The sequence below is a fragment of the Mastomys coucha genome, unplaced genomic scaffold (genome assembly GCF_008632895.1).
Source record: "Mastomys coucha isolate ucsf_1 unplaced genomic scaffold, UCSF_Mcou_1 pScaffold20, whole genome shotgun sequence".
Taxonomy (NCBI): domain Eukaryota; kingdom Metazoa; phylum Chordata; class Mammalia; order Rodentia; family Muridae; genus Mastomys; species Mastomys coucha.
This window is the reverse complement of record NW_022196903.1, coordinates 41904289-41928154: the sequence shown is the minus strand read 5'-3', so window position 1 is coordinate 41928154 and position 23866 is coordinate 41904289. Positions and strand designations below refer to the sequence as shown.

Below are 23866 nucleotides of genomic sequence, written 5' to 3'. Positions count from 1 at the left end.
ACAAAGAACTTATGTTGTATGAAGTGGGTAAGGAATACAGAGATGACTGTGAGCACAGGTAGATGTGTAGAGGTGCTGTGTGAGTTCTATATCATCTCCTATACTGGGCCTTGAACAGCTTTAGATTTAGGTATCCATGAGGGGTTCTGGAACAAATTCTTCAGAATACCAAGTGATAGCTATGTGTATCTTTATACTTCATTAGTTAAGCATTTAGAGTGGAAAGATTAATATTAATTGCCTATTCCACCTGTCCCAAGTCCACAAAAAAACATGGTGTTGGTTGACCTATAGCTACTTGGGAGGCCGAGGTAGGAAAATCACAAACTCAGGGCTAGCCAGGGAAACTATTTATTTTAAGATCTATCTATCTATCTATCTATCTATCTATCTATCTATCTATCTATCTATCTATCTATCTATCATCTATCTATCTATCTATATAGAGAGAGTAATCTCACAGATGCCAGAAGAGGACATTAGATCCCAAGGAGTTAGAATTACAGGTAATTCTGAACCCAATGCGGGGGCTGGAAACTGGGCTTAAGTTTTCTGCCAGAGGAATGAGTGCTCTTAATCACTGAGCCATCCTTTCAGCCCTTAGCCAGGGCAACTTAATGACATCCTGCCACAAATTAAAAAGTAAAATGATGGCTGGGGATGTATCTCCAGAGGATTTGACTTAGCATGTACAAGATCATAGGTTTGATCCCGTTTTATAAACAAAACCAGAACAAACCTTTCCTTCAAACCAATGGTCAAGCATTATTAGGTAGAGAAAATATAATATGTTAATTTTGTGATATAAATTGTATGCACATATATCAATACCTTGAGAATTATGGTCTTCTCATGCCGGGTGATGTTGACACTGTGAGGCTGTCCATTGGCCATGTTCCTGTGGTCTACATCAATATTGAATGGCTCTCTGGTTCCTCCCAGATTATACCGGATCTGCAAGTTTCCTTTGGGAGCAAAAGAAAAGAGGCCCAGTGTATTTTTTTTTTCTGGAAGTTTATTTCAATGACATATCACCCACTGCTGCAGTTCCAGCTTCACATAGACCCTGTGCTCTCCATGCCCACAGGTACCATTCCAGTCTTGGATTTGAACCCATTACCAAGAGGCCTTGGTTATTAGTGCCAGGCTCATACATGTTCATAACTTGCCAGTGACAAACCTCAGTGACCATTATCATCAAGTTGAAGCAGTGGGTGGTATAAATGCTGTGAGCGGGGATGGTGTCTGGAAATGAAGAATGAGGACAAATACCATATAGTACTGTGGAGATTCTTGCAAGCTTACAAAATGCTACAAGAAATAAAACACAAATCCTGAGTGCAGGGATTGCCTCACTCTAGCAGTAGACTGTGACATTTGGCATATAAAGGGATCATGAGCCTTCAATATTAAAAATAAACATAATTTGCAAAAGATAAGTTGCATGGGATTTTTAGAGGCCCCACTGAGACCAAAGAAACAAAGTAATGAATTGTATTCAAGGTTCAGGATTAATAAAATGCAATTTAAGGACAAGACAGATATCCCAGGTCCCCCGAGGCCTTACCAATGATAGTTCATGCTGTCTTCTCATCTCCCTTCCTTCCTTCCTCCCTCCCTCCCTCCCTTCCTTCCTTCCTTCCTTCCTTCCTTCCTTCCTTCCTTCCTTCCTTCCTTCCTTCCTTCCTTCTTTCCTTCCTTCCCTCTCTCTTTCTTTCCTTCCTTCTTTCCTTTCTTTCTTTCTTTCTTCCTTCCTTCCTTCCTTCCTTCCTTCCTTTCTTTCTTTCTTTCTTTCTTTCTTTCTTTCTTTCTTTCTTTCTTTCTCTCACTTTTCTCTTTCTCACTATTCATAGTACCACTTTTATTTCTGATTTATGATCTTTAAATGACATAAATATTTTCTCATTTTACACTTAAATTGGTTTCATACACTTAATATTTGACATCTTTCCAGGTTCTGGCTATTATAAATAAGGCTGCTATGAACATGGTGGAGCATGTGTCCTTATTGCATGTTGCAGTATACATTTACACAATGGAGCACTACTCAGCTATTAAAAACAATAAATTTATGAAATCCTTAGGTAAATGGATGGATCTGGAGAATATCATCCTGAGTGAAGTGAGGTAACCCAATCACAAAAGAACAAACATGGTATATACTCTCTGATAAGTGGTTTTTAGCCCAAAAGTTTGGAATACAGGAAGAACAACCCACAAACCACAAGGAACTCAAGAAGAAGGAAGACCAAAAGGTAGACATTTCATTCCTTCTTAAAAGGGAGAACCAAATACCCACGGAAGGAGTTGCAGAGATTAACTATGGAGCAGAGACTGAAGGAAGGGCAAGCTAGCCTAAATATAGCTATCTCCTGAGAGGCTCTGACAGTACCTGACTAATACAGATGTACAGGCTCACAGACATCTATTGAACTGAGTACAGGGTCCCCAGTGAAGGAGTTAGAGAAAGGACCAATGGAGCTGAGGGGTTTGTAGCCCCTTAGGACGAACAACAATATGAACTAACTAGTACCCTCAGAGCTCCCAGGGTCTCAACCACCAATCAAGAACTGCACATAGAGGGTTCTGAGTGTTCTGGAAGCATGTGTATAGTAGAGGATTGCAAATTCGATCATCAATAGGAGAGGACCTCAGCCCTGTGAAGGTTCTGTGCCCCAGTGTAGGGTAATTCCAGGGCCAATAAGTGGGAGAGGGTGGGGTGGCAAAAATGGGGAAAGGGGAGGCAACAGGGGTTTGTTTTTGTTGTTTTTGTTTGTTTCTTTGTTTTTTGGAGGGGAAACTGGGAAGGGAGAAATTTACATGTAAATAAAGAAAATATCTAATAAAAATAAAATAAAATAAAATAAATAATATTTGACATCTTAAAGGTTATAGATGTATACAGCAATCCCTAGCAAGAGTTTGATTAATACATCATCAGTGGATTCTTTGCTGATTCTCAGTTTTCTTTCAGAGGAAAGAACTGTTGTTCTAGTTTTAAATTATAAGAGAAAACTTCAGTAACCAAAATTATAAAGTAAACAAACAAAAGAAATAAGGAACTAGAGAGGCAATTTGACTGTTAAGATTATATAGTATTTTTGTAGAGGTCCTGAGTTTGGTTCTTGGCACTCACACTGGTTAGCTCATAAGTAGCTATTACTCTAGCTCAAGGAATCTGATGCTCTCTTCTAGACTCGGCAGGCATTGGACCTACACATGCCCACACTCCTCCCCACATAATTAAAAATAAATCTTTATAAATGTTACCTAAAACTTCATTATCTAGAGAGAACTAACTCCTCTAGGCATCTTGGCAGTCTCCACTGCAGACATTTCTTATGCACACATTTAACACATGTATATAAATGAGTGTAATGATTTCAAGTTCTATCCTCCCATATTTAGACATTCCAGCATTACACATGCCATTTAGAATGTAACACCATGTTTCTGCAGTTGAAAGAAGCGTTTGTGAGTATAATCAAGAATTAATTGCATTTCCTATTTTTGTTTTCTGAACAAAATTCAATAAATCACTATTTTTGAATTTTTATCCTCACATCTTAATTTTTTTTTTTTTGCTATGGCATTCTTACCAAGCACCTACAATGTTTGTCTTCCAAATGTGTCTACATTTACTAATTTTTTTTATTGTAGGAGCTACGTGGATTCTATTAGAGGAGATGGACCATTCTCTGTGACCAGTCCCTTCCCCATTTATTATAGCATTGCATTTCCCCATTTTCTGACTGTACTGAGGCTGCTGTCTCCAGGGCCTCAGGACCTCTGGAAGGGCATTTAGCACAGATCTGGGCCTTTATCTTGGACTTGAGATCTACACTAGGCTTCCACCATCCACTGCTTGGGTTTCCTCAGTCATTTCTGGGTCCTTCACTGGCTCTGTCCTTTATCATCCTCCTTTCTGGAGCCATTCAGTCTTAGACATTGTTTCAGCTGCAGGAATATCAGACTCCAACTCTGTAATCCAGCCAAACTTCTATCCTGATCTGACTCTTTTCAACCTTTAGTTCAATATTTCTGCTTGGACGTCTCTTTGGCACCGTGGACATGGCATTGGCTCTCTATCTTATCATCATCTTATCCACTTTGGTGAATGGTCATTTTAGGCTTCCAGTTATTCTTGCCATCACCCTAGCTAGCTCTTCTGTAATGGCACCTTGCTGCCCGGACGGCATTAATGATAGACGAAACACCGAGACTTCTTCTCTCACGGTTTACTCAGGAATTTTCTTTTGTGTTACAGCTCTTTTAGGTTCCTAGGTGTTACAGCTCTCCTAGGTTCCTAAGTGTTACAGCTCTTCTAAGTGTTATAGCTCTTCTAGGTGTTACGGCTTCTTCTTGCTTCCTAGGTGCCGTGGCTCTTCTTGCTTCTGTGGAATGGGTGGCGGCGGAGGCTCTTGCTTCTGTGTAGTCGCTGCTGCTCTTTGCTTCTGTGTAGTTGCTGCTGCTCTTGCTTCTGTGTAGTAGTCCTGACTGCCCAGAGAGAGCTCCTTATATACCCAAGCCCGAGCTCTCATGGTCCTCCAGGATTGGTTCCCAGGCAATAGCCTCATTAGCATACACATGCTTGGGAGGGGCTCATGCACAGCATACACCCGCTTGGGAGACACCTGCATGAGCCCGCTCGGGAGACACCTATTTTGCATGAGCCCGCTCGGGAGGGGGCGCATGTGCAGTACTGCCGCCGCCGCCGCCATCTTGGATTCGATCGAGCGGCTGCCTACACTCTTCCATTTTCTTTTTTCTTTTTTTTTTTTTTTAAGATTTATTTATTATTATAAATGAGTACACTGTAGCTGTCTTCAGACACCAGAAGAGGGCATCAGATTTCATTATGAGTGGTTGTGAGCCACCATGTGGTTGCTGGGATTTGAACTCATGACCTTCAGAAGAGCAGATGGTGCTCTTACCTGCTGAGCCATCTCACCAGCCCAACTCTTCCATTTTCAATATTTCATGTACTATGAGAAATTCTTGCCTTCGTCTTCAAAGCAGTCCCTGAATCTTACAATTTTTTTTTTCTCTTTTTTCTTCTTTCTGAGACAGGGTTTCTCTGGGTATCCTTGGCTGTCCTGGAACTCACTCTGTAGACCAGGCTGGCCTCAAACTCAGAAATCCACCTGCCTCTGCCTCCCAAGTCCTGGGATTAAAGGTGTGCGCTACCACTGCCCGGCTAATTTTTTTTTTAAATTTATTTTTATTAGATATTTTCTTTATTTACATGTCATATATATCTTCTTTCCCAGTTTCCCCTCAGAAAAAACAAAAACAAAAACAAAAGCAAAAAACCCCCTGTTTTCTCTCCCCTCCCCCTGCTCACCAACCCACCCTCTCCCGCTTCCTACACTGGCATTCCCCTACACTGGGGCCTAGAACATTCACAGGGCCAAGGGCCTCTCCTCCCATTGATGACCAACTTGGCCATCCTCTACTATACATATGCTGCTGGAGCCATTAGTCCCACCATGTGTATTCTTTGGTTGGTGGTTTAGTTCCTGGGAGCTCTGAGGATATTAGTTAGTTCATATTGTTGTTAGTCCTAAGGGGCTGCAAACCCTTCAGCTCCTTGGGTCCTTTCTCTAGCTCCTTCCTTGGGACCCTGTGCTCAGTCCAGTGGATGGCTGTGAGCCTCCTCCTCCGTATTAGTCGTGTACTGTCAGAGCCTCTCAGGAGACAGCTATATCAGGCTCCTGTCAGCCAGCACTTGCTGGCATCCACAATAGTGTCTAGATTTGATGATTGAATATGGTAAGGATTCCCAGGTGGAGCAGTCTCTGGGTTGCCCTTCCTTCAGTCTCTGCTCTTTCTTATTTATTCCATTTCTACCTGTGAAACACCATTTGCCTGGATGGTTGCAGCAGCCTCCACACTAAATTCTTCAGTCTTATCCCAGTCTTCTTCTGTACAAGCCTGCTCTTTGTTCCTCCTAATTCCACACAGAGGTCAGGGTGAACCTCGCACATAATGCACTGATGAATTACTATGTCACTTAGGGTCATAGTAATTGACTCATATACGGACTTATAAGACATAGTAATTGTCTTATACGGACTTCCATGCTCACCTTTCTCTGCCTTCTCACTTTTGTTTTTTGAGACAGGGTTTCTCTGTGTAGCCCTCGCTGTCCTGGACTCACTCTGTGGCTGGCCTCGAACTCAGAGATCTACCTGCCTCTGCCTCCCAAGTGCTGGGATTAAAGGCGTGTGCCACCACTGCCCAGCGACCTTCTCACTTCTTTCCTTGCTCACTCCTCACCTGAATACATCCAGCCTGTCTTCTAGCTGCCACCCTAGAAGGCCAGAAAGTTCTGGCCTCAGGACTTTTACACTCAGGGCTGTTCTGATAGAATGTTCTCTCCCAAGTTACTGCATATCTGACCCTGCCCTCCTTCAGCCATTTGTTCCTGAGTCATATGCCTAAGGATTACTCCCGTGACTTTTCCATAAAAGGGGAAACTTCCCACACCTTTTCCTTGTCTAGGCTCTTCCATTTCTGCCTTGTACTCCATTCCCATAACAATTCTCACATATGGCATGCTCTAGATTCCATTTCGTTTCTTTGTCCCATATTTCAGTGAAAGAGCTCCGAGAGAGCAAGGATATTAATTTCTGCTTCTTGAGGCTATACCCACTCTTTAAGACACTGCCTGGTTGGGAGGTACTTGTAAATATGTTTATGAAAGGCAAGGGCCTTTATGCTTTCTTCCCAATATTTTCTTTGCAAACAAACCGGAGAGATCTTTCCAAAAACACATAATTGATTATTTCATTGCTTCATTTAAAATCTTTCAATGCCTTTCACAGGATGAAGGTTTATATTACTAATGTAGTTGTGGAGTCCTGTCCTCTGGGAGCTGTGCTTGTTGCTTTATTACAAGTCATGACATTTTCTCTCTCATATCAAAGCTACCTTGGATTCTCTAGAAAGTTCCACTCTCTACCTATCTCTGCTCCCTCTGGCCAAGCTGTCTTCTCCAATTAGTGTTTCCATGATATTTTATAGAATAAAAAATAATCCTATTTGCACTTAAGGAGATGATCAGTCAGGTTCTTGGTAACTAACACAGAAAAATCAAGTTGTCTTGGCTGGCGTGTGTGTGTGTGTGTGTGTGTGTGTGTGTGTCTATGTGTCTATGTGTGTGTGTGTGTCTGTCTGTGCCTGTGTCTGTATGCATTTGCACATGTATGCCTAAGCATGTAAAGGACAGACGTTGACACTAAATGGCTTCCTTAGTTGCTTTCCATCTTAATTTTTGAGGCAGAGTCTCTCACTGAGTCTGGAGGTCACTTACTTGGCTGGTCTTGCTGGCCAGTGTGCCCCAGGGATCCTCTTGCCTCTTTCTCTGGCTTTAGGATTACAGGTGCATGCTGTCATGCCCAGCATGTATTGTGGCTGACACAACATCTAGTTTAGGTATAAGATAGCTTAGATAAGCAGCTATCTACTTATTAATTGTTCATTTATTCATTTTGTTATAAAAATATACATAGTGTCTAGGCAAAGCGTAGCTTTCTTAAAGCTTCAAAGTGAGCTGTCTGTCTGACTATAAATATGGAATGGAATTCCAATACTGACAACTGTCCCAGATCCCCAGCATGGGTCATGTGCTATGTGCAGATCTGGGGACACAGAGACATGTGAAAGAAAGGCAACTTCTTCTGTAGGCTGGGATCAGGGGAGCTAATAATAATGTAAAACCTCGGCACATTTCTCCTACTGTTCACCAATGGTCTATTTGTTTGCTACCTCTATTAAGTTATTTTCATCTTTGTTCTTTTTTTTATGGATTCTTTGGGCTTTGTAAATATGATTTAAAATTCTAGTAAGTGCTTCACATAATGTTAACAGAAATTATCTGCTCTGAGAAAAAGCGATGAGCTGAAATTTAAATGTATAGGTAGTGACTATCTATAAACAATTATGGCAACATTCAAGTAATAACATTTAAATGATGCATTTATTCCTTTCAAACAACAGCATAAGAGGACCACTAAGTGATGGTAGGAAGAATGTTAATATTTATCCATTAAAGTAAAATATTATTCAAATAGGGAGACACTTCCTTCTCTTATCTCATATTCATCTCCCAAGTGAATTAAAGCCATTATAAGGAATTGCTCTTTTATTGGCTGCAGCAAATCACATGCTTAACAGATTTACTATCTCCTGAACATCACCACTACCATCAGCAAACACAGGGAACCTATTATAGGGAGGAGATGTAGTGCTGGGAGTTTTGCATTTCTCTAGAAAGACGGGGCATATTTATAACAGAGACCAAATGATAATACATTGAGTGTCAAACAAGTGAAACTTAAAATAAGTGTAATTGGAGTTTGAAGCCAGAAGTCATCAGAAGGAGGTGAGGGTTGGTCAGGGCTTAAAGCAGAAGGCACCTACTGTGTGCACTACTCTATAGTAGTGGATCAGGAATCATTAAGGAAGTGGGATCAGGTCAGGGAGTGTTGTGAGCATAAGAGCTGAGCACATATGGCCACAGAGTCTTATTAAGCATGAGTTTGTGACATCATGGAGTAAGCAATGTCAAATAAGTGTTGTGAGGCATAGATTGAAGTGGCATGCTGGCTAGAGTGTTTACTAACCTTTCTGTGGTGGTTTGAATGAGAATGCCCCCATAAGAGGTCATCCACGTGTTTGAGTACTTGGTTCCAGGTCATGGAATTGTTTGGGAAAGATTGGAAGGTGTGGGTTTTGTTGGTGGAGGTGTGTTACTGTTACTGAGGGGCAGAAAGAGAGAGTGCTTCGAGTTTCCATTCACAATATGTTTTTGCTCTGTTTCCTGTTTTTGGACTGGGAGATGAGCTCTCAGCTTCTGCTCCAGCACCCAGCCTGCCTGTGGCCATGCTCATACAGAAGGATGAGCTACCCACAGATCATCTAAGGCAGGAGCAAAAGGGAGAGTCAGAATTGAATCTAGATAGGTCTTCCCCAAGAGACTGATGGGTCTTGACACAAAAGTCATGGGATTCATCTCTCATGTTTCTAGTGTGTGTTTCACCAATTGATGTTTAATAGAGATACAATACAGTTCCCTACTCAGCCTTATGTTTATAAGGGAAGACTGGCCACCTTGCCTAGGTAGGAAAGGCAGAAGGTACTAAAGCAGAGAAAAGGAAGAAATCTAAGTCTGACAGGGTGTTTGGGACATGGCTTCCATCAATTCTTCTCAGATATACAAGTGGTGAGACAGCTGGAGTCTCTGGTGAGGGGCCTATAAATACAACCTCATCATTTTTGCCGTGCCATTCAGGTGTATTTACCTTCTGTTGTGTCAATGTGAAAAATATCAGAAAGCTTAAGTTAGAAGAGGTTTGCTTTGGAGTACAGCAGTGGGAACAAAGGTTATGGGTCACTGTGAGGGTAGGTTCTATGGAACTCATTGCCTGCATGGCCTACAAGAACTGGAAAGACAAATAATGATTTGAGGATTGGAACATAGCCTCTGAGAGACAGTGGTAGCTGTCAGGACAAGGAGGATTCAGGGAAGCTGACTCTGGGAAATAAAAAGCCTTTGATATGTGAAGTCTGATAAAACCAGGGTATTTAGTTAAGGCTTTTAAATTATTTAGTCTTCAGCCTCCCCTGTACATTGGCATCCATAGACCTTATTGGTGATCTCGGTCTGTCTGTCTGTCTCTCTCCTGAATACTTTCTTTGAACATTCTGACTATAAATGTGAGTTAACATTGGTATTTGTAGATTATGTAGATAATGGTAGATGTGGTATTTGGAGAGTGGAATGGCTACATTTTCCCCAACACTTTTAAGGATGGCTTACCAAACCTACAAATAAAATGTCTTGTGTTGTTTTTAAAACGCAACCAGAATATTTTGGGGATGCCTGCAATAGAGAGTTCAACATCCAGAGAGCCCCACCTACCCCTACAAGCTGATTGTACAAGACTTTTAATCTTTATGCATCCAGCTTTGCCATCCAGAGGAAAGGATGAAAATTATGTCTACCACACAGAATTGTGGGAGTCATCAGAATCAATGCACTTAGGAGAGTGCTGTGCATAGGTAAGCACCACTACCTGGAAACCATTACTGTAGAATTAATCGACTTAAGCTCTTTCACATGATAAATGCCCATACAGGAGCACCATGCATGTTGTGTGGACATAGGCAATGTGCATGGATACTACCATGTATAGGGCCTGGAAGCAAATTTTAGCAAGGAAGTAACAGAGGAGCAGACAGCACACTGTCCACAAGTACATGCTCATCAGATTCTTGATATGCTCAATGTGAGAAACTCCTCCTGTGAAATATGGGAAGCCACAGGCTGTCTGCCTACTAGGAGGCTGGTATACAAGGGAGAACAGAAATGGATTAAAAAAACCCACTGAGCCTGATTCAGGCCAGTAATTACCTGAGCCCCTGAAGCATGGGGGTTGAGCACTCTTCTCTCTTGAGCTGTTGCTTTCTGATTTTACTTGTTTATTTTTTACTAGAAAAGTGACACACTCAAAATGAGCATCTGATATGCACAGAATGGTGTCATTTGGGAGGAACAAGTCATGCATAAAAATCACAGTCTAAGCACACACTGTTGCTCTTCTGGTTTATCCATATTTGTTTTCTAGAGCCAAGTTGATAGTATGCATTCAAGGCTGTATCTTGCTTTTCCTTAGTGTAGCCTTATATTATATGAACTGATCCTATGTCTTTAATGACTTTACATGAACACTATTTTAATGGGCACTATAAAACAATGGCTCTCTTTTATACTACTTTACTAAAGAGGACCTTCTGGATTCTTTTCATTTATTTTATAAGCAATACTATAGTGAACATCTTCATGATAAAGATTCTGATTTGGGCTTTTTGTTAAGTTCTAAAAAGAAATCTCTGAACTCTGGGGCATATACTTTTCTTTCATCATTTTCCTTTTTTAAAGCTGGGTGCATTGCCCAGAGAGTGTATTTGAATATTTTCCAAATATTTAGCTCTATTGTGGTAATATTTTGGCCCTCATAGAAGAAAATCTTGTTCTCTAAGATGCTTTAGCACTGTAATATCCATTAAAGAGTAAGGAGGGAGATGGCCAGTAGGAGAGAAATCCTCTGTATTTTTAACTTACAAAGTTCATAAGAAGTTTAACTTAGATATCCTCCTTCATACACTTAAAATACATATATATATATATATATATGTATATATAGGTTTTAGAGTGCATGTTTATATGTATACTTCTTTCCTAGCAAGACTCTTTTATAGAGGGTACTGCTGAATGTCAAAGTCATTTGCATATATTCATTTGGATTCTTTGGCTTAGTGTACAGAGGATGGCCCTCATGGGCCTGTCAATTGTCAAGCACAGAGTAGGAGGGGCCCACTTGGCCTATTCCTCCCTGCTGAACTATAGCCTACCAATGGATTCTGGATGAGGAACAAACACTGTTTTCAGTTTTTTACCCACGGATGAGCCCACCATGCTCCAATGGATAGATGCACATTAGTTAAACTTAGTGGCCATAAAACAAGAATTCTCAACAGAGGAATCTCGAATGGCCAAGAAGCACTTAAAGAAATGCTCAGCGTCCTTAGTCATCAAGGAAACACAAATCAAAACAACCCTGAGATTCTACCTTATACCAATCAGAATGGCTAAGATCAAAAATTCAAGTGACAGCACATGCTGGCAAGGATGTGGAGAAAGGGGAATACTTATCCATTGCTGGTGGGGTTGCAAACTTGTACAACCACTCTGGAAATCAATCTGGTGGTTTCTCAGAAAAATGGAAATAGTTCTACCTAAAGACCCAGCTATACCACTATTGGGCATATAGACAAAAAAATGCTCCATCATACCATAAGGACACATGCTCCACTATGTTCATAGCAGCTTCATTCACAATAACCAGAAACTAGAAACAACCCAGATGTCCCTCAGCACAATGGAATACTATTCAGCTATGAAAAACAAGGATATCATGAAATTTGCAGGCAAATGGATGGAGCTAACCCAGACCCAAAAAGACATGCATAGTATATATTCACTGATAAGTAGATATTAGCCATAAAGTACAGAATACCCATGACATACTACACAAACCCAAAGAAGCTAAACAAGAAGGAAGGTCCAAGCAAGGATGCTTGAATCACACTTAGAAGGAGGAACACAATAGTCATAGGAGGCAGAAGGAGAGAGGGAAGAGGATGGGAGAGGGGAAGAAGAGGGAAATAGGGGGCATGATCAGGTGTATGGAGAGACAGGAGAGAGACCCAGAGGCCATAAGAATGAATGGAAATCTGCAGCTGCCAGGGGTGGGTGGGATGAGAGGAATCTTTAGGAAGACCCAGAGAACTGAGATGGTAGATGCTCCTAGGAGTCAATGTGGGTGACCTTAGCCAAGGTGCTTACGTGGAACCTGAGGAGACCACCCACTGTAGCCAGGCAGACCCCCAGTAGAGGTATGAGGATACCAACTCACTCACAAAACTTCTGACCCAAAGTTTGTTTTGTCTAAAAGAATGCAGGGACAAAGAAGGAGCAGAGATAAAGGAATGGCCAACCAATAACTGGCCAAATTCTAAACTCACCCATGGGCAAACACCAATCCCTGACATTATTAATGATATTCTGTTATGTTTACAGACAGGAGCCTAGCGTAACTGTCCTCTTAGAGGTTCTACCCAGCAGCTGACTGAAACAGATGCAGAAACCCACAGCCAAACATTGGATGGAGGTCAGGGACTCTATGGAAGAGTTGGGGGAAGGATTGAAGGCCCTGAAGGGGATAGGAACCCCACAGGATGGCCAACAGAGTCAACTAACCTAGACACTTGAGAGCAATCAAAGACTGAACCACCAACCAAAGAACACACAGGGGCTTAAATATTTGAGGCCCCTGGCACATATGTCGCAAACATGCAGCTCAGTCTCCATGTTCCACCCCCCGCCCCCAACAATTGGAGCTGAGGGTCTCCCTAATGCTGTAGCCTGACTGGGGTATCTGTTTCCCAACAGGGCTGCCTTGTCTGGCCTCAGTGACAGAGGGTGCACCTACCCTGGCGAGACTTGATGAGCTAGGGTTGGGAGGATATCTTCAGGAGCACCCTCTCAATGGAGAAGGGGATGAGGGATAGGTTTCTGTGGGCAGACAGGAAGGAGGCAGCATTTGATGTAAATTAACTGATTAAAAAGCAAAAAGAGACATGAATGTAGGAAAGGGCTTTATAGGGATGAACTGGAGTGGTAAAAGCAGAGAGGGGGAATAAGAGAGGGTGAGGGTGCCAATACTCAGAATATACTATCTATGTATGAAACTGTCAAAGAACACATTTAATAAAGGATATAAAAGGATGCCTTCAAATGACTGGAAAGATGGTTCAGTGGGTAGAGTGGGTAGAGCACTAGATATACAAGCATGAATACCCTAGTCTTGATTCTCAGAAAGTTGAATGCAGTAGCTTATGTCTGTAATTCATGTTGATGCTGAGCTGGGAGGCAGAGACAGGAGAATCCCAAGATTCTCTTGGGCTAATCAGGCCTATGTATTGGTGAACAGTAAGAGATAATATCTCAAAGAAGAGCAAGGCAGAGACTGACACCTGTGGATATCTTCTGACCTTCACATAAGTGTACACCTGAATTTAACACTCCTCATGCCCCAGTCTAAAAAGGAGGTTTATGTACTTCAAGACTGACTTGACTTTCAAGGATTCACAAGTGAACCACACCCCCAATTCTTCCAGCAACTGTCTCTCTATGAATGTATTTATGAGCATAAAATTCAGTGAGGCTTTAGGGATGGCAATATTTCTGATTTTCTACTTTTATTGAGAGTTCCTACATTTTATTGGAATCTATTGACAAACTATCATGAGTCAGGACAGTTCATTGATTAATCTGTGGTTATTTTTACTACTTCAGAGCATGCCACTACTTTGCACAATAGCAAAAGTATTTGACAGGATTAAGAAGAATCATTATACATACAAAACCATCTCATGTTCACTTAATATGAAAAGAGCCTAAGATGATTACATCAAATTGTTGGGGTAAGCACTCAGTTGACAAGCTGTTCTTTTGACTCTGGAGAGCAATGAGGTTCAAAGGAGTCAGGTACTTTGCTTAGCATCCCATGGGGAATAGGTCATCAACCAAGAACAATTCTGACTCTTGCATCTTCTGTCTGACTACTGTTGAAGGTAGAAGGCTAGGCATGCTTGCTGTCTTAGTCAGGGTTTCTATTCCTGCACAAACACCATGACCAAGAAGCCAGTTGGAGAGGAAAGGGTTTATTCAGGTTACACTTCCACACTGCTGTTCAATCACCAAAGGAAGTCAGGACTGGAATTCAAGCAGGTCAGGAAGCAGGAACTGATGTAGAGGCCATGGAGAGATGTTACTTTCTGGTTTGCTCAGCTTGCTTTCTTATAGAACCTAAGACTACCAGCCTAGGGATGGTACCATCCAAAGGGCCCCCCTTGATCACTAATTGAAAAAATGCCTTACAGCTGGATCTCATGGAGGCATTTTCTCAACTGAAGCTCTTTTCTTTATGATAACTCCAGCTTGTGTCAAGTTGGACACAAAACCAGCCAGTACACTTGTCCTTACCTGTGGGCTTGACCAGCACAGCTAGGAAGTCAGTGGTGAGGGAGCTGACATAGAGGAGGATGCAGGGTGCCTTGGTAGTGCTGAAGCTGAAGTGGATCTGCTCCTGGGCCAGGTCTGGAGCCAAGTGCTGCTGCTGGTCTGCAGAATTCTCTGCCCTGCTGCCTGTGTCTCTGGCAGTGACCGCTGGGGCCTGGAAGTTATATCGAAGCCACATGCCCTCTTCAAAAAAGGCACCAACATCTGTAGAGAAGGAAGGACAAATTTGAAAAAATGATGAGAGAGGTCTGAGGCCTATGCTTGGAATTTGGGTGAACTGTTGTTATCAATACAAATACTTTATTGAAAATACAGCATGTAGCAGAACAAGGAAACCTGTAAGATCAAAACAAAAATAGTAGTAAATAACTTAATATGGAAGGTGCATGCCTTTAATCCCAGCACTCAGACTGGAAGAGTTCCTATTCAAGGCCAGCCTGGGCTGCATAGCAAGACCTTGCCTAGAAATAAAACAAAACAAGGAATTAAAGGCACTGAACTAAGATCATATTAGAAAATAAGTAATATATAATATGCCCTGGCTTTCTGGCTGAAGAGACTATGGAAATAAAGGCAGAATTATACCACAAACTTAATTTCAGAAGCCCATAGGGAAATACTCCTGGAGACTGGATTTGATTTGGCTATCCAAACAGCAAAGCCCTTAAGCTCTAACACTTCAGAAGTTTTGAGGGTTTCAAATCACAAGATAGGATATTAGAGAGACCTGGTTTCAAATTGAGCTCTGTGGTTCCTGAACTGCTTGACTGGAATTTAACCAACTTCCACAGGCCATGGTATTTCATCTTGGAAGCTGAGAGCAATTAGTACTCAATACATAGTACCTATCAGCATTACTATCCTTATGACTAAAAAATAAATAGATTTCTGGCTCTTTATGAGCAAGCCCTTTTCCTACAGCCTAATCTGAGCTAGTTTCTTTGTAATCACTTCCTGGCAGGGAAGTCCTTCTGCAGATTCCCTACTGTCTGCTAACCACCATCTTGAAGTTACCAGTAGTCAACTGCAGGCTGAGCCATCCTACTTCACTGCCACTGTTTGTAGCTCTCTCTTCATACCTCATCTCTGAAGTATTTCTCAAACCTCATTGCTGATGCACTCCGTTATTCTTGCAGCACTTGACACCCAACTAAATTAATGCCTTGTAGAATATATTTCATAACACACTACTCCATGCTGCAATTAATAGGATATGACAAGTTTTTAAAACATTATTTATAGAGACACTGTTTATATGCATTATATGAAGATGTGTTTCTGTCCTTTCTTGCCTGTCTAAGGCATATGCTGATTGGTAAAAATAAAAAGCCTAAGGTCTATAGCAAAAAGTAGGATAGAAGGTGGCACATCCAGCAGAGAAAGAGGGGCCCTTGGAAAGAGTGAGGCAGGGAGATTCACCACTGAATTGCAGGGGAAATCCGATGTATGAAACTGAGGAGAGGTGGCCAGCCATATTGCAGAACTTCGATTACTTTAAATGGGATATTTGAGTTCCAAGCTAGTTGGGAGCAAGCTAACTTAAGGCCAAAAACATTGTAAATAAAAATAATCCTCCTCGTCATTATCGGGGAGCTAGGGCAGACACAGAAAAGCCTGAATGGTTACAATTATTATTATTGTTTTCTGAGACAGGCCACTCTCAAACTCCCTATCTTCCTGCTTTGGCTTCACAAATATTAAGATTACAAGCCTGTATCAATACATACCTTAGTTTTTATTATGTATGTATGTATGTATGTATGTATGTATGTATATGTATGTTTGCATATATATATATGTATTTATTGTGTGTGTGTATGTGTGTGCATATATTATGTGCATTATGTGGAGATCAGAGGACGACTTGTGGGAATAGGTTTTCTTCTTCTACCAGGTGGGTCTTCAGATACAACTCAGGCCATCATGCTTGTTGGCAAGCAGTTTACTGCTGAGCCATCTTGCCAGTCCCAGCACTGTGGTTTTTAGCAACATACTTTCATCTTGGGAACTGGCATTTATTATTTCTGAAAAAGTTATTATAGAAGAGTGGAGTCAGATACTCCAGAAGGACCTTCAGTCTTGTCAAATGCACTGATTTGGGTCAATGGCTTGAATCTCTTTTTTCTTCTTTATGAACTGGATCCTGGTGGGTGGCTATGAGGATTAAGCAGCTATGTGTATTTGACACAGTACCTAGTGCCTAGAAATAATAGTGTTTAGTAAAAATGATGCACTGTAGTTTCAAGACTGCCTACTGTTGTCTGTTATGGGTGGCTGATGCCTCCTCTAACCTTTACCACTGACCATTGCATAAATGCTACAGTCCAGTGTCAGCCCATATGGGGCACTGCTACAGATCTCAGTAACTCTCACTCAACTCTGATGAAGAGCCCAGCGGACTCTAGATTCTCACCACAGGAAGCACTATTTTTTTCTCTTGAATTTTTGCCACAAGGACATTTGCAAATGTGTGTGTGTTTGCTTGAATATATAGTATTGTCAAGGTGATGGGAGGGATACTAGTAGACATAAAAGGAAGCAATGTAGGAGGACATCTTACAGTTAGGGCTTGCCTTGGTTAAAATGCCAAATGAATCCTTATTCTGAGACACAGGATGGAAGGTATATTTTATCCATGCTAACTGCTACATGCTTACAGGGATGTAAAGATGAAATGTGGTCCCTGTCCCTAGGGACCTTCCTGCATGACAGTGTTATATGTGTGGGAAGAGACACTTCCATTCTAAGCACAATCTGGGGAGAGTGACAATGCTTATGGAAGGTATGAGGTGAGGACCTCATCTTACCACTCAGGTTAATATTTCATTGTCCCAGCAGGCACCTACACTGACTATATACCATGGATGATGTTGGACACTGAGCTTTTGATCCCAAGGAGGATTTGGATAAACAAGCAAGTAGAATGTGCATGGATCCAGGCTGGATACCAGGATTATGTATACAGGGTCCCTGGAACACAGTGACAACTGCTCTATGTCTAGTGCCAACGAAGTCTTCCTGTGCGAAAATGCTTTGAAGCTTGACTCCAAAGGACCTGAGATGATAGCAATGTAAAGGTGGGATCACGAAGCTTCCAGAATGGACAGCAGTGTGGAGAAACTGCAGTGGCCTGAGAGCCTGCATGCCAGAGTATCATACCCACCCATCAGAATCCACATATTTCTCATTTATCTGTGGTTCCCTTGAGACTCCCAAGGCTTCAAGCCTGTTTTAGGATGGGCATTGGAGTACAAGGAGAGATCCCCACCCTCTGGAGTCCAGAATCTCTGGAACATATAGATGCTCCTAGGAGTGCCTCTGGAATCATGCTTAGATAAATGGGAAAATGGGACATGCTGCTTGGAACAAATGTCCTGAGAGGTTCTCTTTGCAATAGAGAGCTTTGTCAGAGAGTGGAGGCATACATTGAGAACAGGCTCTGGTCTGTGGGAGAGAAGAGGGCAATACGGAAGGATAGGATTGATGACAGAATCCTCAATTGCAGGCAGGTGGGCTGGAGAGAATATGCAGCCAAAGACAAACATGCCAGGTTTTTGCAATTCAAGGTTGTGGGCTTGAGAGGGAGGGTCTGGGCAGCAGAGGCCAGTCATACAGGGAAAGCCACTGTTGCCCTTAATCTACACATGCAACAATCCTTTTGAAAAAGTTGAACATCTGTGTGCCAGGTTCTCCTAAGCATCCTTTCCCAGAGCTAGGACTGAAAGTCAACAGTGAGCAGTGCTAGACCCCTGACATTTCTCTGACCTTCATTAGAACCTGTTAAAATGCTGGTTCCCCAGTCTGGTGTCCAGAGTCAGTCAAACTTCGAGGTTCTGACTCAGTGGATCTAGGCAATCAGCACTTATAATAGGCTCCATGCGATATGCACACAACACCTAAGATCCCTGGAGTAAAAGATGAGTCAGAATGGTACTGGATGGAGCAGGTAGCTGAGTGGTACCTGCCTGGATGATGTTATACATTTATCAGCTAACCTGGAGACAGCATCCCACAGTGTAAATCATGAAGGGAAAGTCAGAAATCTAAAAACCTTACATAAACAATCTGAAAACATGCCTCAGAGAATTCTTTTGTATATTTCAGTCATCATTTAAAAGCTTTATGGATTCATGTCAGCTTTGGAGGAAGGAACAAACCAGGCTTAAATGTGTTATCCTGAAACCACACCATAAACCAACTGTTAGACTGAGGCCCCAGAGCCATGTAAATCATTTAAGGTTCCAAGTAGCAGACTTACTGCTGTCATTTCATTGTTTCAGATTGGCTTAAGAAAATGCCAAATCGGGATACATCATTATCTCTTAAGTAACATCTCCATCCTGTCTGAAAAAACATGTAAAAGAATCCTAATTTAATAATGCCCAAATAACACCATTTCCTTCATTAAATTCTATTGATTTAGAATTGCTTCAAATCAATCTCTATCACCCCCCCCCCATTCTTTCTTTCCCTGGCCCTATGTGGGTATGTGAACACTGTAGTAGTAATATATAAATCATAAGACAGTGCTTGGTGTCTGTCCATGCCTTCTACCTTGTTTGAGACAGAGTTTTTTGTTCACAGTTGCATGTGTTGGGCTAGTTGGCCTGTGAGATGTAGTTCATTATCGTTCCTCTGCGTATCTCCTGCTAGGGCTGCCTGCACTGGGGTTAAAGGGGCATATGTCCTTCCGTATTTGGCTTTTACATGAGTTCTGAAGATGTGAACTCAGGTAAACAGGTTTGCATGTCAAGAGCTTTATGTATTGACTCATCGCTTCAGCCATGTTTTCAGTTTTTATATTATAATTATTTATTTTAATAGAAAAGTGATCAAGTTTAGATATAAATATTCTATTATGGTTTATGAATGATAGTTTTTGATTTATGTCACATTTCTCAAAATTTGAACAGGCTGCACTGTCTTAGGGTGATTCTGGAAGGTAGTGGTGCTGGGAAGACCTTGTTTTAACTATTTCTTGGTCTTCAACACAGATCATATGTAAATTATGCCTGATGCAGGAAAAGAACTTTTCAAATTTTTGAAATAAAATCCACAAATCATTCTCCTCAGAATAATACCATAAAGAGATTCATTCCTTAGTGTAAAAACCAAGTCCCCAAGGCTTACAGTGTGTGCGAGGGAAGCCCCACACTCCACAAACAGTCCCCCTCCATAATAAATTACCTCTCGTTTTTTTCTTCTTCTCCAACTTTAATAATTCCATTCCCTTTGCCTTTTCACTTAGGGGATATTTTGTAACCTATATTTCAAAGATTGACAAGATTCTCTTGTTCTCTAACATCCCCGAGGGGCCAGAATTGAAAATTCCCAATTTGCAAATGGGTTCTTTTCCTAAAGTTTATTTTAAAGTCAATAACTTGCAGCTTGAAAATATTTCCTTGTAGGAATGAAGAGTTGAGTGATGGCTGGTTTGTAGGAGAATGCACAAACACTGAGCCGCTCAGCTCAGGATGTGTAATAAAAGATAATTGAAGAGTGCCACTGTGTATTGGTAATTAAAACAGAAAAACATCAACATAAGATGAGAAGGCTTATTTTTCATCTGAACTCCAGGGAACAGTGCCCACAAGGATTTCATCTAATGCATCCTTTGGACTGCTGGTCAGGGTAGAATGATTGGCTCTGTGGGAGGGAGAAACCCTATTAGTACTTCTGCCCATTCCCATGGTATGAATACTGCTGTCTTGTTTGATTTCAAAGCTGTCCATAGGATATCACTAAGTAAGAAGCCAAGAAAAGAGGTCTCCAACACTCCAGGCTGCTTGCAGCCCATGAAATTTTTTGTCTCATTCTTGTTTATTTGGGGGGGCTGAGGATCTTTTGTCTCATTCCTGTTTATTTGGGGGGTGGGCGCTGAGGATCGATACCTCATATCCTGATCCTGCCAGTACGTGATTTCTTTCCACACACATAGTCACTGCCAAGCAAACCATGCTAATTGTGCTCCCTGGTGCTGTTATCCACCTACCAAGTTTTCTTCCTCCTTCTGGTACCTTGAAACCCTTGTCTAAGACTCTTCTCAAGTTCTTGGAATTCTGGAAACTCCACAAAACTTCTGTTCAAATCTAGTAGAAGCTCCTGGGAGGCAGGGCTGCAGCAGAGGGGGCTCAGCCCTGACCAGTGGCCTCAGGGTCCTCAGACTCTGTCCTGACTGAAGGCCATTGTCCATAATTCTCACCCTTATTATCTGCTTTGTAATTAGCCATCTGGTTAAAGACTCAGGTGACTCTTAGGAGCCCTGCTGCTAGACCCCTCTGTTCACTGTCCTTCTTTCTGCATTGGCTCTTTTACCTTTTCTTTCCTTTTGGGCACTTTACACATCAAAGCTCTGTCTAAACTTGTTTCCCATCATCCCTCAGAGGCTCCGCTATCCTGAATCACAACTAGTTTCTCTCCTGGCTTTACACTGGCAAAAATCTGCTTTATTTCCCCAAGCATGCCACTCAATTTCCCTCCTGAATGTTTTTTATTCTGTTTATTTGATATTTTCCTCAATTCTTTATAAACATTTTGAACTAACAACATTGGATGTGAGACAGGCTAATATGCTCACCTCTGCTAGTTCTGTGTCCTCAAGTGGATATATATCTATTGTAACCAATTTCTCACCACTCTCTCTAAAAGACTGGTCACTTCCAGGTCAGTTTCTATATAATAAGTTTTATGTGTCTGAATCTGTACAAAAGGGACAAAATGCCAAAGAAAAATCTCTCAAGTTGGACTTGAATGATCTGCTTTCCCTGTGAGACGCAAATACTAAGCATATTAAACACATCAGTGAGCTATGGCTGGGCTGTGTAGGAGCCAGGGGGCCTGCTTGGTAGAAATTTAAGAGTAACAGCACCAAACAACTCTAATGAGTGTTCTACAGGAAGACAGTCTGCATCTCGCATCTCCAAGGTCATGCTCCTGAAGCTTTGTTGGAATCTATTATCAGTATAGTCAGAGATCAAGCTGTATAAAGGCTTTGCTATAGAAAACCTCATTGGAGACATCTAATCATGGATTCATGAAAAACTCATACAATGTGGGTTTCAGCTTTTTCGTGATCACAACTAACTGACCTTCATCAGGCAATCCTTGGACTGTTGTAGGCTGTTAAGTCATTCTATTCCTAAAGCTACTGGTTCTTGAACCTATCTATGTCTGCCTCTGGTTAGCATGGAGAGTCTTTTTCATATATTCTTTGAAATATTTAGAAAGTGTATTTCATGACCCATGAGATTAAGCAGGGAGTAAATCATGGTTAAATTAACCACCAAAGGCAGGTGAGATTTAACTGGGGTTGGGTTAGGAGAAACATTTCAGGGATAGCAGTGAACATGGTAAAAGCCTGAGGAAAGGAACGGGCATTGAGGATCCATGCAGGGAAGGCCAGGGTGGTCAAAGTGCAAGGCAGGTGGGTAGGAGGGGAGGTAGGCAGAAAGGCAGGTGTGGTCAGGGCTTAGGACCTAAGACCAAAAGCAAGGGTAACTTCTGAAGGGTCCAAAGCAAATGAAACAAGTCACTGAAAAGGCCATCATGAATGGGTATAATGGCTTATTCTTGTAAGTCAGGTTCTTGGGAGGCTAAGCCAGGAGGATTTCTGTGAATTTGAGAGCAACTTAGGCAACATATATTCTGGCTTAAAATGAGCTACCCAGCAAGATACTTTCTCAAAAACAAAACAAAGCCAACAACCCACTGTATCTGGCTGCCTTTTGATGACTGGGGTGAGGGAAGGGGACAGAGATAAAACAGGTCACAGCATAGGACAGAAAAAAATTACAATAATGGTTTGGACTTTCAGAATAAGATGTCATGGGCAACATGAAAAGCCTTTGGTGCTTGTTAAGAATAAGGGAAATGGGGCTGGAGAGATGGCTCAGTGGGTAAAGTGCTTGTTAGGTAAATGTGATCTCCTGAACATAAATCCCCAGAACCCACATAAAAGGACACTCATGGAAAAAAATGCATGAGCTATTGTGGGTATAGGAATATATTGGTATATGTTTAGCTTAGAGCAGGTTGAGTTTTGTTTTTGAGTCAGGGAGCTGGAGATATCCAACAGGCCTGGGCTAGAAAATGTAAATCTTAGAGTTGTTGTAGATGGTACTGAATACCAGGAGCATACCATGGATTCTCTTAGGGAAAGTGTGTTTTAAGTGAGAAGAAAGAGAGGTTTAGAGCATCCTCAGGAGTCACTGAAAGAAGAAACAGACTTTGTAGAGGAGGGGAGGTGAGGAAGGACACAGAGAAATGTAAAATGTTAGAATGCTCTTCAGAGATTCAGTCATATTTCCATCAGAGAGAAAATTCTAGAAGCTTCCTCTCCTCTGCATCCTCTTTGTCTAGGGCAGTGATTTAGTCTGCTTCTGTTTGCTGAGGTGATGTCTCCGTGGCTGAGATCACTGTATCTCAGATACCAAAGGGAAGGGTCATGCTTACCCTGGGATACTCTTTAGTTGTCCTTTGGATTTATCTGAAAGGCTTTTCCTTGTCAGTTCACATATCATCTCTATCTTCAGCTTATCACTACAATGGTGGTACTTTGAGGTCTTCTCTGCAGCCTTCTGTCTTACTCTAAATCCATACCTTGTCTCTGTTGCTTCAAACCTTCAACCTCTACTGATAGAACAGAGCTTGTCATCTCCTTCCATAAAGTGGAACCCATCATCTCCTGCCATAAAGTGGTGTTGACGTCTGCCATTGTCAGTTCCTGGAAGGCCCTTCCTTTTTGCTTTTTCAAGTTTGGTGGATGATTCCTGAGTGGTTACTCACAGGCAAAAGTCCCAGGTGACCCCACACTCTGGACCATCTCTAGAATCTATTCCCTCCTTGCTGTCACTCTGTAGTGTGCCTGGTTCAGTTATTCTGGTCTCACTTTGACATTATAATGAATTTTCAAGGGTTGCCCTCTAGAGACTTACATCTTTCACATTCTTTACTCCTAAACTGAAAACTGATTTCTCTCCTTAGAATTTTATGTACTGGTGAAGAGGGTTGTCACTAGTAACATGTAAGGTTAAAAAGTATAAAAGTAATGATTTAATTATTTCTCTAAAATGTTTCTTGAGAAGACTTTGGGAGCCTGCATTGTGCTACAGCTACATGCTGACTATTCCCGAATGACTACATGCCCTCCCTTCTTCTTCTTCTTCTCCTCTTCTTCTTCTTCTTCTTCTTCTTCTTCTTCTTCTTCTTCTTCTTCTT

At 41.7% G+C, this 23866-nt stretch overlaps 1 protein-coding gene and 1 long non-coding RNA gene across 3 annotated transcripts in view; one reads left to right on the top strand and one right to left on the bottom strand.

The window, feature by feature from the left end:
* The window catches only part of Cntnap2 (contactin associated protein 2), a 2139844-nt gene that overhangs the window by 158614 nt on the left and 1957364 nt on the right, over positions 1 to 23866 (bottom strand). For both annotated transcript variants that reach the window (XM_031381709.1, XM_031381710.1), the window contains 2 exons: positions 14615 to 14854; positions 832 to 965 (listed from right to left, as the gene is read on the bottom strand). In XM_031381709.1, coding sequence (XP_031237569.1) covers positions 832 to 965; positions 14615 to 14854 — 374 coding nt within the window. The remainder of the gene's footprint in view (positions 1 to 831; positions 966 to 14614; positions 14855 to 23866) is intronic.
* LOC116098833 overlaps positions 1 to 23866 on the top strand; it is a 47437-nt gene that overhangs the window by 10079 nt on the left and 13492 nt on the right. The window lies entirely within an intron of this gene.